The following is a 14,497-nucleotide window of genomic DNA, read 5'->3' as shown; positions in this document are numbered from 1 at the left end:
TTCAAAGAAAGAACAAATAAATAAAAGTGATGTGGATTTTTTTATTGGTGACAGTTGATGAAAAAACGTAGATGCAAGGGAGCATAATATGGGACGATACATAGAAAACTGGCTAACCTTTCTAAATTCTGATGGGTCAACCTGTGCTAAATTCTTTCAGACACCTGGTTTCTTTTGGGAGAGATTGATCTTGTCACCCAGGCTCAAAGCCATCCCCTAAAAAATAACAGAGAAGGATCATTATTTGAAAATACTCACTAAACTAAATTTTCAATAAGAACGGTGCCTTGACCTGTCATAAGTTTCCAATTCATTTTTTCTTGCAATAACGAATGACCCACCTGACTTTTAGCCCTGATGCGTATGTGTCCGTTGACAGGCGCATCAGGACCCAGGTGGATGGGCTTCTCGATGCTTACGTTTGCCAGGGCATCTTCACCAAAGATAGAACGGGCGTAAAGGTTGGCGGCCAGAAAACCACAGTAACCCAACAATGCCTGGATGACCGGGGAGAAAGGAAAATATTTTACAAAAATCAATTTCACAATGTTCTTACACAATAGTTATTTTTGAAATAACAAATGAGGAGAAAAAAAAACATTGGGGCCTGCCCGATAAATTGTCTAATGAGTATAATAATCCCCTCATAGCACTCTTTAAACAGATGCAACATCAGTCCAACTGTGAACGTAGCAGCAAACAGGTTTACATTGAGGGTGGGTATATCGACCCAAATAACGATATTATCGATACTGAACAAGTACTTGGATCAGATCTATATTATTGTCTCAAAATCAATATTCTCCTCCCATTCTAACTAATACAATGATAATGTTGAGTCGTAACTTTCAAATTATGATTTCTCGAAATTTGCACAACTGATTGTATTTAAAAATATTGTGCCATGAAAGAACTCATTTTTTCTGGACTGCAAAGGGTACCTGATTATAAGACGGACCTTCTAAAATATCCCATTTTTATAGATTTTCTTTCATGTATAAGGAACATCGTACTATGTTATATCAGAAAATACAGTATTTTTGTTGTCCTGAAGTATTTTTTTATACTGTTATAGGTTTGCACATTTTGGTCTACACCATTTGCAAAGTGACTTCATTTTCAAAATATTGTGCAATGGAAGGTATTATAAATGTCTTTTCTATATTTGTATTTTTGTAACATTGCTGCTTAATATAGTTTGACTCTCTGGGCTTTTGTTCTGAAACGGTTGTAATGGAAATATTATCTATAACATACACTGTTCAAGTCTGCATTGTAGTAATTTAATTTAAAAAAAAAGACAATTTTAGGCTACTTTTTAGTCATAATAAACTAACTCAAAGGGGCCTGGGTTCAATTATTCAATGATCATAAGATCATAAGATTTTCAAGCAAACATATCGGTTACAAAAACCCCAGTATCGCCCACACCTAGTTTACAGCAGAATTTAAAAATTAAAAAAGGATAAGCTAGAGCAGTGGTCGGTGACCTTTTCTGTACCTCTGACCGGTTTAACGTCTGACAATATTCTCTCAATAATATTAGTAATAATAACAATAGGCATAGGTCACGATTACCATTAGACTACGAGGGATCTAGATAAAATGGGAAAAGGCATTTGATTTGATCTCATCATCACACTATTTCTATTCACCAGGGTTCCTAAAGCTTAAGGCAGGTTAAATTTGTGACTTGTAAAGACTTTTTAATGCCTTTTGAAATCTAATTTAAGACCAAATCAACAAAAAAAACAATCTAGAGGTAAATTAAAAATGTATTCATATTTAATGTAGGTAACCATTTCTAGGTGTTTTATTTTTCCCACTTGTTAAGTGTTCTAAAATTAAGTATTCTAAAACAGTCAAATGTTATTGCTTTTTTTCTGTTAAGCGAAGGCTGATTTAGAAATAGGCATCTACATTAATAAATTGAATGGGCCCTACAAAAATACAGGCATCAGGATATATTCTAAATGTAGCAGAAAACAACATTTTTAAATTTGATTCTATTTGAAAGATAACAAACCCTCTTTGGAGTCAGGCATTTCATGTTTGTCGACTTGAGGATATGCTCGAGGTACTCATCCAGATCGGTGATGTTTGTGTTCACAGTCACCTAAACGGGAGTCACACATAATTGCTTGAATCAATAAATTAGCAAATCTTGTTTCGTAAAAGTTGGGTCCTGCAATAGAATCCCATCTTTAAAAAATCTTCCTTATTGCCAAACAGTATAAAACTGGACTAATAGTCCTGGCCGATCCATCAAGCATGTTTATGTTTGTACCTTGTTTTCCCATTCAAACTCAGTCCACATCTGTCTGAAATCAGTGTTTGCACAAGATGCCGGCTGAATATAGTCCATGATGTCAATGTGAATGTCACTGAGAACAACACAGTTCCTGTCGCTCGCGGCTCCAGACACATCATACACTGGAAACAAAACATAAGAAGTTTATATCAAACTATATTTGTATAAATATATAAAGTATCTTTAGTTGAATTTGAACTACCTCAAGTGATGTACGCAAGATACACTGACATTTAAAAGTGTTTTTTTTTCTTGCTAAAAATACTACACTGGCGTCCCAATTGTATAGCCCTGAATTCATTGAATTCATGTTTAGTATAGAGCGGACAAGCCAGTTTCCTTTTTTTTTAAAAAATAAGTTTGCTCCGTTTCATTTACAACGCCTGCAAATTAAGATTTCAGATGATCCCAGTTTGTTATTTTGACCTCACCATGGTTTGATGCTTTTGACTATTATGATCGGTTTCCATCATTGTCACGATCAGCCACTCATGTTGCTGTTCTTTGAATCCCACACCAATCAGGGCAGCTCTACCTTTATAACCTAGTAAATGTATTTATTTTTAAAAAGGGCTCAGGAGAGGTCCTTTAGAACAGGTTGGAATCTCTTATCCAAAGATTGGCTCCTCTTCCTGTTCTCCTTGCAAGTTCAAAATCCCTAACTGTCTTCTTTCTTCATTTTGAGTGTCTACTAAACTTTAACAAGTCACTCACAAAGAATTACTCATGAAAATCATTGCTTGTGTGCGGCGTGTTGATCGTGGTGTAGCTGCAATGCACACATTCTCCATTCAAAACTATTTACCCTTTTTTTTTTAACCTCATGTGGAGACACTAGAAGTTTAGAAGTCATCCAACAATGCTATAATCTCACACTGTGAACCAGGCTATAGATAAATGAGGCAAATACGTGATATCCACAAAATATATTGACCTTCCATGGGAGTATTGTTTAAGAACCATTTTTATCGACAATTCCTTTGGAAAATGTATACTTTTCTCACCTATGTTACCAAATATGATTCCATTTTCAGTGGAAGCAACTTTGACATTGGCCTTGATGTTAGCAAAGTCATGAGGGGCCAGAGTAAGCGGGGAAGGCTTTTCAACCAGCTTCAGGTCACCTGTGGATGCATGTTTTTACCTTAGAATCGCCACAAAGAACAAGATGATTGACAGCTGAAAATACCTAATGTAGCGAGCTCAAGGGTGCAGTTCTGCAGAGTATCGCTAGTTTGGTTGACCACCAGCACATCCAGCACAATATCGTACTGGTTGACATGGACATAGGCTTCAGCGTACACTGGGTCGGAAAAACCTGTCAGCTGGGTCACCTAAACCGCACAAGCAAAAAAATTATTTGCCGATTGGTTATGAAAGCTGTTTCTTATTATGTTAATGCCTATTTTATACCAGTAAAGCAAAAAAGTGCACCTTGTTTAGCTTTGAAGCCAAGGGATCTGCCGCCTCTTTCCTTTGAGTGTTGCCCATAGCAGCTAAGAGACTGAGCTGGAATTGGTCCTCCTTAGATGTTGTCTCATTTTTGGCTGTGAGTTGCATGAATGAGATCGGATCGTCGGCCTGCACTGTCACACTGCGCTTCTCAGACTCTTTCTAATTTTAGGGAAAGAAAAAAAACAGCTAGTTCAGTGTTTGAACTGTATTCCAATTAACAGGTATTCAGAGTACTACAGGGCATTATCAAGAATTATAGAACTGTAAAAAAATAAACCATTCATAACACATTGTGGTTTAAGTAGATTTGAAATTAAATGCCAACCCTTTGCGTGATTTTTTTTTGCCTATTTGAACAAAATAGGGGAAATTGCAGAAGAAAAAAACAACAAAATAGTATGTTTGAAAATTAGAATATGGAAATCAGTTTAGTTTTTTTAATCAATGAAGTACATAAAGTTTACATCTATGATTACAATAACTTATGGTAATTTTGAGCTAAATATTTTCAATAACTGTTCAGCCCTGACACATTATTGGAACCCATCTCATTTAATGTCATTAGGTAAAGTCTACATCCATTACCTTCTGTGAGAGCTTCTCCTCCTCCAGTTTGACAGTGAGCATATACGAAAGGGATTTGCGGCACTCCTTGGTGAAGATGTCGTTCATCAATGGAGAGCACTCTGACAGGACCTTGAGGCACAGGGAGATTCGGTCCACGTCGTCATCTGTAATAGGCTTCTTGGGCAGTGAAGACTTGCCCAGGTGCAGCATGGTGACCATGATCAACATGACCTCTGCAACAAATGCCTAAAAGGGAAAGGCATGCTTTTCAGATGTGTCCCTTTCTCAACAAAACCGAAGACAAAAAAATTACATTTTGTTTCTTTTTGTCTTGGACAAGAGAAACATAGTGTAAAGCCACTTTGGTCAGGGTAGTTGATAGCGAAGCCGCCACATAAAAGTTACCATCCATCAGGAAACCCCTCAATGGAGGCCTAAAAAACAAACAAACATATAAGTGGGTGGAATAAATAATGGGGATCGTTATTCAGAGATGTTTCTTACCTGTCCTCATTTTTTTTGGAAGGCTTGGCGGAGCTGAGGGCGCTCTGTGTCACATAAGTGCCCATCTCAGTCACCAGTTTTTGCGCTGGAGCGGCACTCACATCGTCCTCTGGCTTCAACTCCCCGGTCTCTTTCTTTATCTCATTTTCTACGATGGGGATCTGAGCCATTATGATAAAAATGTCAGACACCTGTGACCTTCTTTCTGACAGTTACAAAATATTATGAGCCACCTCTCCCAGCGATCTACGGACTTCTGTCATCACACTTTGGATGTCTTCTTTTGTGCTGCAGTATTCACCCAGAATCCAAAGCGCCCCTCTGAAAATTCTGTGGAGTGATGTAGGTAAAGAGTCTCAAAAATTAGTCTGACATACCTCCAAATAAAATTCCATTTGATGTCAACTCTTGCTTAATTTTTATTTTTAGTAGTGTGTGTAGTTAAAAAGAGAATGTACAAATCTCTTAAACTTGCCACACCCAGTTAAACTTTGAAAGGGACACATTTAAACAATAGAAGCTAAAGCGTGTTTGGATGGAAAACAAAATAATGCATTGCCATGTGTCTTCCATGTGTCTTGCTGAAACAGTTAACACAAGTAGAAAAGAAGAGGGAACCCTCTGCCAGAATCTGTCACGGTAGCGTCCAGTGAATTATAAGACATAATCCCATTTACATAGTCAAACGTAACGTCAGTGCGGTTCCTAAAAATGTAGCTCACATTCAATGACATAATTATGAGACTCATAAAAAATATTTATGAAACGTCACCATTGCAATCAAGTTAGTGCCATCTAATATTAAGGACTTTGAGAAAAGATTAAAGTGGCAACTGTAGCGTTACGTCATCTGGTTCATCTGGTTGAAAATAAGAGTGCTCAATGTATTCATCCATCCATTATCTGCACCGCTTATCCTCAGTAGGGTCGCAGGGGTGCTGGAGCCCATCCCAGATATCTTCGGGCAGTGGGCAGGGGAAACCCTGAACTGTTTGCCAGCCAGACACAGGGACAGACAATTCGCTCGCTCATTCACACCGAGGAACAATTTGGACCGGCTAGTTAACATGTTTTTGGAATGTGGGAGGAAACTGGAGCACCTGAAGGAAACCCACCAAAGCACGGGAAGAACATGCAAACTCCACACAGAAAGGTTTGATCCCATGCCCTCAGAACTGTGGCGCACACACGTTACCCACTGCGCTGCCGTGCTGCCCCTCAATGTATTGACAATTTGAATAAACGCAATTGCTAGTTTAATCTGTGTTGACTTTTCATTTACATTTTTGTAAAATAATATTTGACTTTTTATTCAACAAAGTAATAACTTACGTGTTTATTTTAATGGAATGAAAGACTTCCAGCATCTTTTCTATGATCAGTGGTCTCAATAAGTCAAATCGTTGAATGGCTTCTTGCACAAACTCCAGCACATCCATGGCAGATTCCTCGTTACTGTCACTTAAGAATTCCATCAGCTGAAAATATATCAAATATAACTGAAAATGTCACACTTATTTTAAAAAAAATCTGTTTTGCTTGGCATTATATTGTAGCATTGGAATGATTGAAAAATTGAAAGAAATCTTACCACTGGAATTACATTGGCTGCCATGTCAGGGAAGCGTACACTACAAGAGTGGAGAGTGCGCACCAGGAGCTGCCTGTATTTGTCTGTGTCTTCATGTTCAGACACATTGTTTGTCTTTATTACTTCTTTTTTCAAAACAATCACCAACTAGTAAAGAAAAACAACCGAATATAAGTAAAGTGAAAGAGACATGAAAACATAACACATCTGACTGAACAACCTCTTCCACATTTCGCGATGACACAAGGTCCAAGGCCAATTGAAGAGTTTTCTTTCTCACTTCCAGGTCAGGAGTACTGAGAACACGAAGGACGTCCATCACAAGGTCCTGTGTATCGCAAGCATGGCTGAGTCAATTAACAGGTCACGCATTTGTACATTCAATCAATGCATGTTTCAAACCAATGAGCAACTGTTTTTTCCTACAATTTATTATAATTGAGGTTGTGTGTCAATGCCACAAAATGAATTTGGTTATACTTGTGTGAAATGGCGAGTAAGTTTGTACTTTTGGCTAGTAGGCTACCAAAGCTACTGTGTTTTTCATGCACAAGATATTTTTTTAATGTTTGGTTGCATCATTATTGAACGCGGTAATGAAAGAATGAGGTCATAACAGTTTGCTAAAAGGTGATTAGTGAAGCAACTATATGGTACAGTGGATATAAGTACGATAGAGTAAAATCTATTCCAGTTATGAGCCCATAGACAGAGTGAATCTGGAAAAAATTAAGTAAGAAGCATTTGACTTAAACCATCTAATAATTCAAAATACCTGTAGTACACGCTCATGAGAGGGATGCTCCTTTAGTTCAACCAGACGATCAAGGACGATGAGCTTAACATTGTTGTCACTCTCCTTTATAATCAGATCGATGTAGCACTGGGCAGCGGCCTTTACCATAGGAAGATAACGATTACAACTGTTAAATGCCAGTTCGCTTTAATTTACAGATAAATCCAAAGTTCGTCATAAATCTTGACCGTGTACCTTAATAGCTGTGGGAGCACTTGAGAGCGTCACAAGTGTGCCAGCTGCCTCATACTTTACAGCCGAGCTAGAGGATTGAAGAAGGTTGTAGATGCAACGGATAAAGCGGGCACGCTCAGAAGGATTTGCATGACACACCTTAAAAAATGAGGGTGTATTATTTTACAGTACTTGGTGGCATATTTGTTTATTATCACCAAAGAGGGAAAAAATCCTTACTTTGTAAATAAGCTCCACAATGACAAGCTGGAGAATATCTCCAAACGTATGAACTTGATCAATACATGTGCTGAGGTAATCGAGAGCTCGATCCTGGGAGAAATGATTGGAATGAGATGGGTTGTCGTGACCAGTTGTGTCAAGATACTTGGAACAACTGTGTAGGATAGAGATGTAACACCAACCTGGTCTGCATGAATCAGCATCATAAAAGCATTCCTTTTGCAGCTTGCATCTTTTTCATTCACAAGAAAATCATGGATCAGCTCGGGAGCGTCCGGGATAAGATGTTCAAAGTTCCTGGACCAAATTATTACCCAATGAGTAAAGTCACAGAAAACTGTTTTCTACAAATGTAAACTGTTCAAATTCGTGTCACTCGCTCAAAAAATTCCATCCAGCATTTCAGCTTCTCAAGACAGAGCTGTTTTTTTCCTTATGCATATGAGCAACTACAGGCAGGCAGTAGGAATGCAACGATTGTCGACGTTGTCAGCAAAAATCAACAATAGAAATCAAAAATGAATTTCACTGTCGACTATAATCGCCAGATACGTTTTTTCCAACAGAGTGAGCCTTTACTACATGAAAATAATCTTTGCAGAGCGCCTCATGTGCAAGAGCGTGTGTCTCGAGGTATAACATATGGAAATGACGGCGTCAACATCAAATGCGCGTACCAAAACTTCTTAAGTTTGAGGGCATTCTAGCCTGCATATGGCCAATAAAATGACTACATGCACAGATTGACCTAAGGGAACTTTTTTATTTTTACTTTCCCAGAGTTATATGCAATTGCACCTGCACTACACTAGGGGGCAGCGGCCCTCTCAATAATTTGTCCCAGTGTTTTGTTTACAAGCCACCTCTAAGCAGTGAATAGTGTAGACCAGGGGTCGGCAACCTATAACACGCGTGCCAGCAGTGGCACGCGAGGGGTTAACCAGTGGCACTCGAGCGCAGGCAAAATAATAATGATTATACTTTAAAAATGCACATTTTTACCAGAAATTTAGACATTTTCAGTTGCGCGCAGCGTTTACGATAGCGCCTGTCCTTGTCTGTTTTGTGTGTCTGCGCCGCGCCTCGCAAAAGAGAGCTCCGCGTTTTAACGCAGCCAACGAAACATATGCGCGCGATAACATCGCGTTCTTTCCAGCCAGCGTGGACAGATGACTTGGTCTTTGAGCAAAAAATGACCGTGCTGTTTTGTGCATTATGCCCCGAGAGCGTTGTAGCTTGCGCATCAAGTGTTAAACGTCATAACAAGACGAAACATGAACATTATATCAAGGCGGAGACATTAAAATGCGCCGTGTCCAGATACGGCAAACAAACACAGACCCTGAAAACCTTTGTCACAGCTAATAACACCACCACTGAAGCAAGCTATCACATTGTTTACTGCATAGCAAAGAAGCGCGTGTAGGCGCATATGTGTGTGTGTGTGTGCTTGTGTGCACATGCGCGTGCACATGCCTTCTGCTTTGCTGCTGTTATTTCAAGTTGCGCACATGCCTTCTGCTTTGCTGCTGTTATTTCAAGTTATGATATTTTCTGCAACAAGATATCATTGATGAATGGTATGGTAGCTGTCCATAGCACTTGTTTTTTGATTGTAGTTCATTGTTAATGAAGAATGGTTGATTCTGGTTAATTCTTGTGGCAAAAAGTTGAAGTCATGGATGGCTACAGGCCTTTCCACTTGTTATTCACATTCCTTTTTTAGTTGATTGATGAACAAGAATAGTGGAAGATAAATTGGTCCGTTATACCAGTGTTTTTCAACCAGTTTGCCGGAGCACACTAGAGTGCCGTGAAACCTTGTCTAGTGTGCCGCTGGAATTTGCCCAATTTTATCTTTCCAAAAAATCAAGCCATTATTTCTGCTATCTTCAGACAAAGAACTGTAATAGTCATCCATATTAGTAGGTGGCAGTAAACTTCTATATACTTTTTATGTGCTAATCATCTGCTCTCGAGGTAGCACAGTACACTTAACTTAAAATAGCACTGTAAAAAATAAAAACAAAGCTCATCATTCTTTTTTATTTGAAGTATTATATTCTTCTTTATATATACTAATTATCTGCTTATGAGGTAGTACAGTGAAATATTAGGGGCCGGTCACACAGACATTTGCGGCTGAATCACGGCCAGAAATTTCTGCCTTTGAGGCGGACGCTATTGGACGCATTGAGATCGCCATTCAGACGAGATACAGCGGTGCTTCACACAAGGTCGGAAATTCGCGCGCGGGTGGCAGCGCGAATAAATTTTGCGCTGCTCAAATCTTCAGAGCGCGGGTACTCAGCCTCTCGCGAGCCTCTCACGAGCGTATTGAGGGGTTTTGGGGTTGTTAAGGGTTATTGTTCTATCTTCGTTATTCATTATCCATTATCCGTTATCGGTCAGTTCATAATACGCTACAAAGCCTAGGAGCCGGGACACTTACTCTCAGCCAAAAGGCCAAGCTAAGGTCCTAGCCCTAAAGCCTTGCTGCGATCATTGCGAATGCACCGTTCCCGGAGATACTGCAATACCGGGCCGATGCGTGGAGTGGACAGAGCAAGCTCTTATTCCATCTCCGGATTGCAAAAATCAAAAGGCGAAAGATTTATTCGAAATGAAGAGAAACAAGTATTGAGGCTGAACCACGGACAGAAATTTCTGGCCGCGAAGCAGATGCTGTTGGGCGCTGTTGGACGTTTTGAGACCGCCATATAGACGAGATCGAGTAAAGCACTGCTCTCAGTCGGAAATTTTCACGTGGTTGGCCGCGCTCAAAACTTTTGAGCTGCTCAAAAGTTTGGGCACGTGTTAAACCGCGTGCCGCACACGTGGTCAACACGAGGTAATGACGCAGAAATGACGCGGAACGACGTGCTCTGGCCGCGGCCAGGGCGTGGTTACACATGGGTAGGACGGGAAATTTCAGCGGGTAATCGTGGGTGGAGCATGGTAATAGCATGTTCTGCGCCTGTATCGCGGTGTTATTACGTGAAATTAGCGTGTTACGCGTGTGACGGTCAAACGCCTTTCTCCGCGTATAAACAGCGCGAATGCCGAGCACACGTCAGTTGTGCTCGAGACGTCAAGGGGGTGAACATGGATCACCGTCAGCGTAGTTTCTCTAAATCTTTCGGTGCATTCTCAATGGACGCAGCAAGGCTTTAATGCTAGGACCTTAGCTTGGCCTTTTGGCCGAGAGTAAGAGTCCCGGCTCCTAAGCTTTGTAGCGTATTATGAACTGATCGATAATGGATAATGAATAAAGAAGATAGAACAATAAGCCTTAACAAAAAAAGTAAGACAAGGATGTTGAAGAAAGGGATGTTGCGCTTAGCTTCCCTGCGACCATGATGGTGCGGAGAGCATGAAGCAAAATAAATGAAGCTGTCCCTTAAAAGACATTACACCCCAATCAGGCTATTAACATTTTTCAGCGTGCCGAAAAATGCTCCACGATTTGGCATGAACGGAGGTGACATGGATATCGAGCTATGATTGTGTTGTCCCCACCAATTATGTGATCACTTAAAAAAGGTAAATCGGCCAGCGCGGATGCATAAGACAAATTTATTGGCGATGCCTGCTTTTTAGGGGGGTGCAAGAGGAGTTCTTTCCAAAGGAAAATACTTGGGAACCATTATTTTGCCTGTGTCTAAAAAAAAAAAAAGATCTTTATCTATGGATTTATGTTTCTACTGACTGAGCACTGTACCTAATTGATGTTAAATAGAACATTTGTATTTATTTTTTGACCAAATTCTGTGTTCAATAAAAGATGTGTGCCCATTTTGTCATTATCATCTGTCAAATAACTAAACCAACTTCCTGCCAAATATAAGAAGACAAAAACAGTTATCCATTTATATTTGACTAATCGTTTCAATGGTCTGTGACAAGTCAACTCTTAAAATAGTAGTTGGTTGCAGCAGCCCTGGTGGGCACTAAAACAAAAAAAGTTGTTTTTTTAATACAATAGTAATGAATTGGTTTGAAGTTTTACCTGTAGATTGTGTAAATTGCCAGGACAGCATTTCGGCGAACATAGCTGTGTCTGTGCTCCAAACAAGCTCGGATTGCAGGCATCAAAGGCTCAAGCAACTCAGATTCCTTCAACTTACACAGGAAACGTAGCGTGGAACCTCGGATGAACTCATTGGGATGCTGAAGGTCCTACAATTAAAAGATGAGATGACAGATACATTTTCACAACACTTTAACATAATTGTTATATGGGTGCATACTCTACATCATTCCAACATGAGTTAATAATTCATATCAACTTTAGTCTGACTAATAAGCATGGGCGGCAGTGGCTCAGGAGGTGGAGCGCTCGTCTTGAGATCAAGAGATCGCAGTTTGAATCCCGCTCCTCCGTGTTACATGTCGAAGTGTCCTTGGGTAAGACACTGAACCCCTAATACCCCCAATAAGCAAGTTAGCGCCTTACAAGGCTGCACGGCCGCTATTGGGAAATGTGAAGCACACTGTAAAGCGCTTTGGGAAGTCTTGACTTGAAAAGCGCTATATAAATGCAGATCATTTCATTTACCTTCCTATAAGCATCGCATACGAGGATCATCTCCTGAAGTAGCTTGCCGTCCGGAGTGGTTTTGGGAACAATCTCCCAAAACACAAGCAAAAGTTTTTTAATTGTGTGGTCTTGAAGAGGCAGTACAAAACGAATTATTGTCATCAGCAGACCAGGCAACTTCTCCCCATTGAGGATCATGATAATCACTTTCTTCAAAGCCTCAGTTTTAGCTTTGATATCCCCCTTTTCTGCAAAAGTGAAGGACAAATAAACACTTAACATTGTTCACTGATCAACAAAAGATCCAAATAAGCAAAAAGCAAAAATTATACGTTTACATCCAATAAGACATCAGAAACAGCTCTAAGAATAAGTTACCCAGATCAGTCTTGAGGCTGACTTCAGAGGGCGGCTCGGAGTCAGATGTGACATTGATGAGAGTGTAGCACACATTTTCCGCAGCTGTCATTTTGCTGCTAGATGTGGAATGGTGTTGAAGAAACCAAAAAAAAATACTTTGTCAACTGCAGTGAGCAAAAAACAAAAACAAAAATCAGTAAACTCAAGTGAATACATTTAGTAAACAGATTAGCACTGAAAATTATAATATCTGTTGATTACTATGAAATGTCCATTGTTCCTACTTTAATGGCTACACACAAATAGTATTATTCACTTCCATAGGTAAGAGACGAATAATAATAACTAAGACACCTCTTTAATATACAACAAATCTGAACGATAAATAGTTCACTGTTAATTTTCAATTAACAATCTGTTCATCGGGTGGATTGTTAATCACTTTTCTGAAAGGATTGTTGACAATATGTTAGATGTTAGCTCAATTAAATGTTTGCATTTGTTGTCCATCGATTTTATGCCTACATCTAGTGCATCTAAGTTCCCCCTTCATTCCGTTATTGTTACTTAATTACTAGTTCATTCTATTGTTTTTCTAAGTTAAAATTTCGGGAGTTTGTTACCATCTATCAATTGTGGGCATGTGAAGAACAGTGTGACTTTGGCCATTTCAAGTCCGAGTAAATCTTACTCGAAAATGAATTAGCCATTGCTTACGTCTGCACCAGATGGAGGAGAAAGAGCTTAACCAAAACGTGGACAACGTGCAATAATCAAACATAGAATGCACCGCTTTTGTTCACACTGGTGAGTAATGTATGTAGATAAAATTGGCAAAAGGAAATCAATAAATGAATAAAAAATACATCGTTAATACTTACGTGTAACACCTGACGTCTGAGAAATGAGCAAACCAAAAAGCAATACTGTATGTCGTATTTGTGTAATTTTGCTTGTGTTTAAAATCCATGGTTAAATTCCATTCGCTTCACATACATGATTTTAAATGCACACATGCAACCTACTGCCATAACTAAATGGAAGTGACACGTAGTCAAGTCGCACTACCGTTCGCGCATTTCCACACCAACGTAATATTTAATCAATAAACGCTAACAACACCTAGTAACTTAATCCATATATAAGCTTAAGAAAGTAAGAGCATCCAGGCTAAAACCACTCGCTAGTAGCATCTTTTACTGGGCCATGCATTGAAATGGAGGACATTAGGGCTAAGGCTAACAAGCTATTTGACGCCAAAAATCCGAACCGACACGGTTAGCAATATCAACGAACAATGTGTGTAGCATGTACCTCAAATTCACACCGACAGCAGGAAAAACGTCCTTCGTAGAGAAAGTGTTTTATTTACATTTGAAAAAAGCCAGTCCGCCCGTTTGGATGGATGTCTTTCGGGTCGCCACTACTTCCTCGTGACGTGGAGCCTGCAGAGGCACAGGGCCACATCAATGCTACGGTGTCTCAGGAGTGTCAAATCACAGTAAACAAAGCGCATCAAGAAAATACAAAAATTCTTGAGAAATATTACAATGGATAACAAAAAACTACAAGGAATTTGCTTTACAATCGTGTATTAATATTTTTAGCTTTCCACTGAATTTGGACAAAAAGGCTATTTTCTCTCATAACTGCAAATCACCAGTGCTATTACTTAAAGATTTTATCTTCAAAAACCGGTAAACAATATTTGATAGACTAAAACTTGTAATTGTGGTCCATATAGTCCATTGACACTCTTTCAGATTAAGGGCTGGACAAATAAATGTGACTTGACTTGGCTGTAGTGGGTGTTGTATGTACGGTACATCATGTGTACCGTTCCTCGAAAAGTTATCGATGCACTGCCCCCCTTTGGAATAGTATGTATCTTGAAATAAAAAAAATAAATCAACAGAATAAACGGTATACAGTAGTTAAGTTGCAAGGTTAAACTGT

General features: G+C 39.4%; 1 protein-coding gene and 1 pseudogene across 2 annotated transcripts; both read right to left on the bottom strand.

Moving 5' to 3' along the window:
• Nucleotides 1-21: 21 nt before the first annotated feature.
• copb1 (COPI coat complex subunit beta 1) lies at nt 22-14,007 on the bottom strand. Of its 2 annotated transcripts, none has more exons than XM_088334375.1 (22): nt 13,856-14,007; nt 12,560-12,705; nt 12,200-12,429; nt 11,651-11,820; nt 7,824-7,938; nt 7,639-7,731; nt 7,420-7,557; nt 7,204-7,323; nt 6,649-6,756; nt 6,429-6,575; nt 6,170-6,315; nt 5,071-5,167; nt 4,838-4,998; nt 4,647-4,767; nt 4,352-4,579; nt 3,746-3,925; nt 3,501-3,645; nt 3,316-3,435; nt 2,288-2,433; nt 2,027-2,116; nt 342-497; nt 22-216 (listed from the first exon to the last, which is right to left on the bottom strand). In XM_088334375.1, the coding sequence occupies exons 2-22, from the start codon at nt 12,648-12,650 to the stop codon at nt 157-159; spliced, it is 2,862 nt and encodes a 953-aa protein (XP_088190501.1). In that variant the 5' UTR covers nt 12,651-12,705; nt 13,856-14,007; the 3' UTR covers nt 22-156. The 2 variants fall into 2 exon arrangements, with proteins under 2 accessions (XP_088190501.1, XP_088190503.1); XM_088334377.1 differs by having other exon boundaries at nt 12,560-12,657; nt 13,856-14,003.
• Nucleotides 10,148-10,274, bottom strand: LOC148367439 (U2 spliceosomal RNA; annotated as a pseudogene).
• Nucleotides 14,008-14,497: the final 490 nt, after the last annotated feature.

Source organism: Urocampus carinirostris, chromosome 4, assembly GCF_059441175.1.
Source record: "Urocampus carinirostris isolate Australia breed hairy pipefish chromosome 4, RoL_Ucar_1.0, whole genome shotgun sequence".
NCBI classification, from domain to species: Eukaryota; Metazoa; Chordata; class Actinopteri; order Syngnathiformes; family Syngnathidae; genus Urocampus; species Urocampus carinirostris.
The sequence above is the reverse complement of the archived record's forward strand: the minus strand, read 5'-3'. Positions and strand labels throughout refer to the sequence as shown.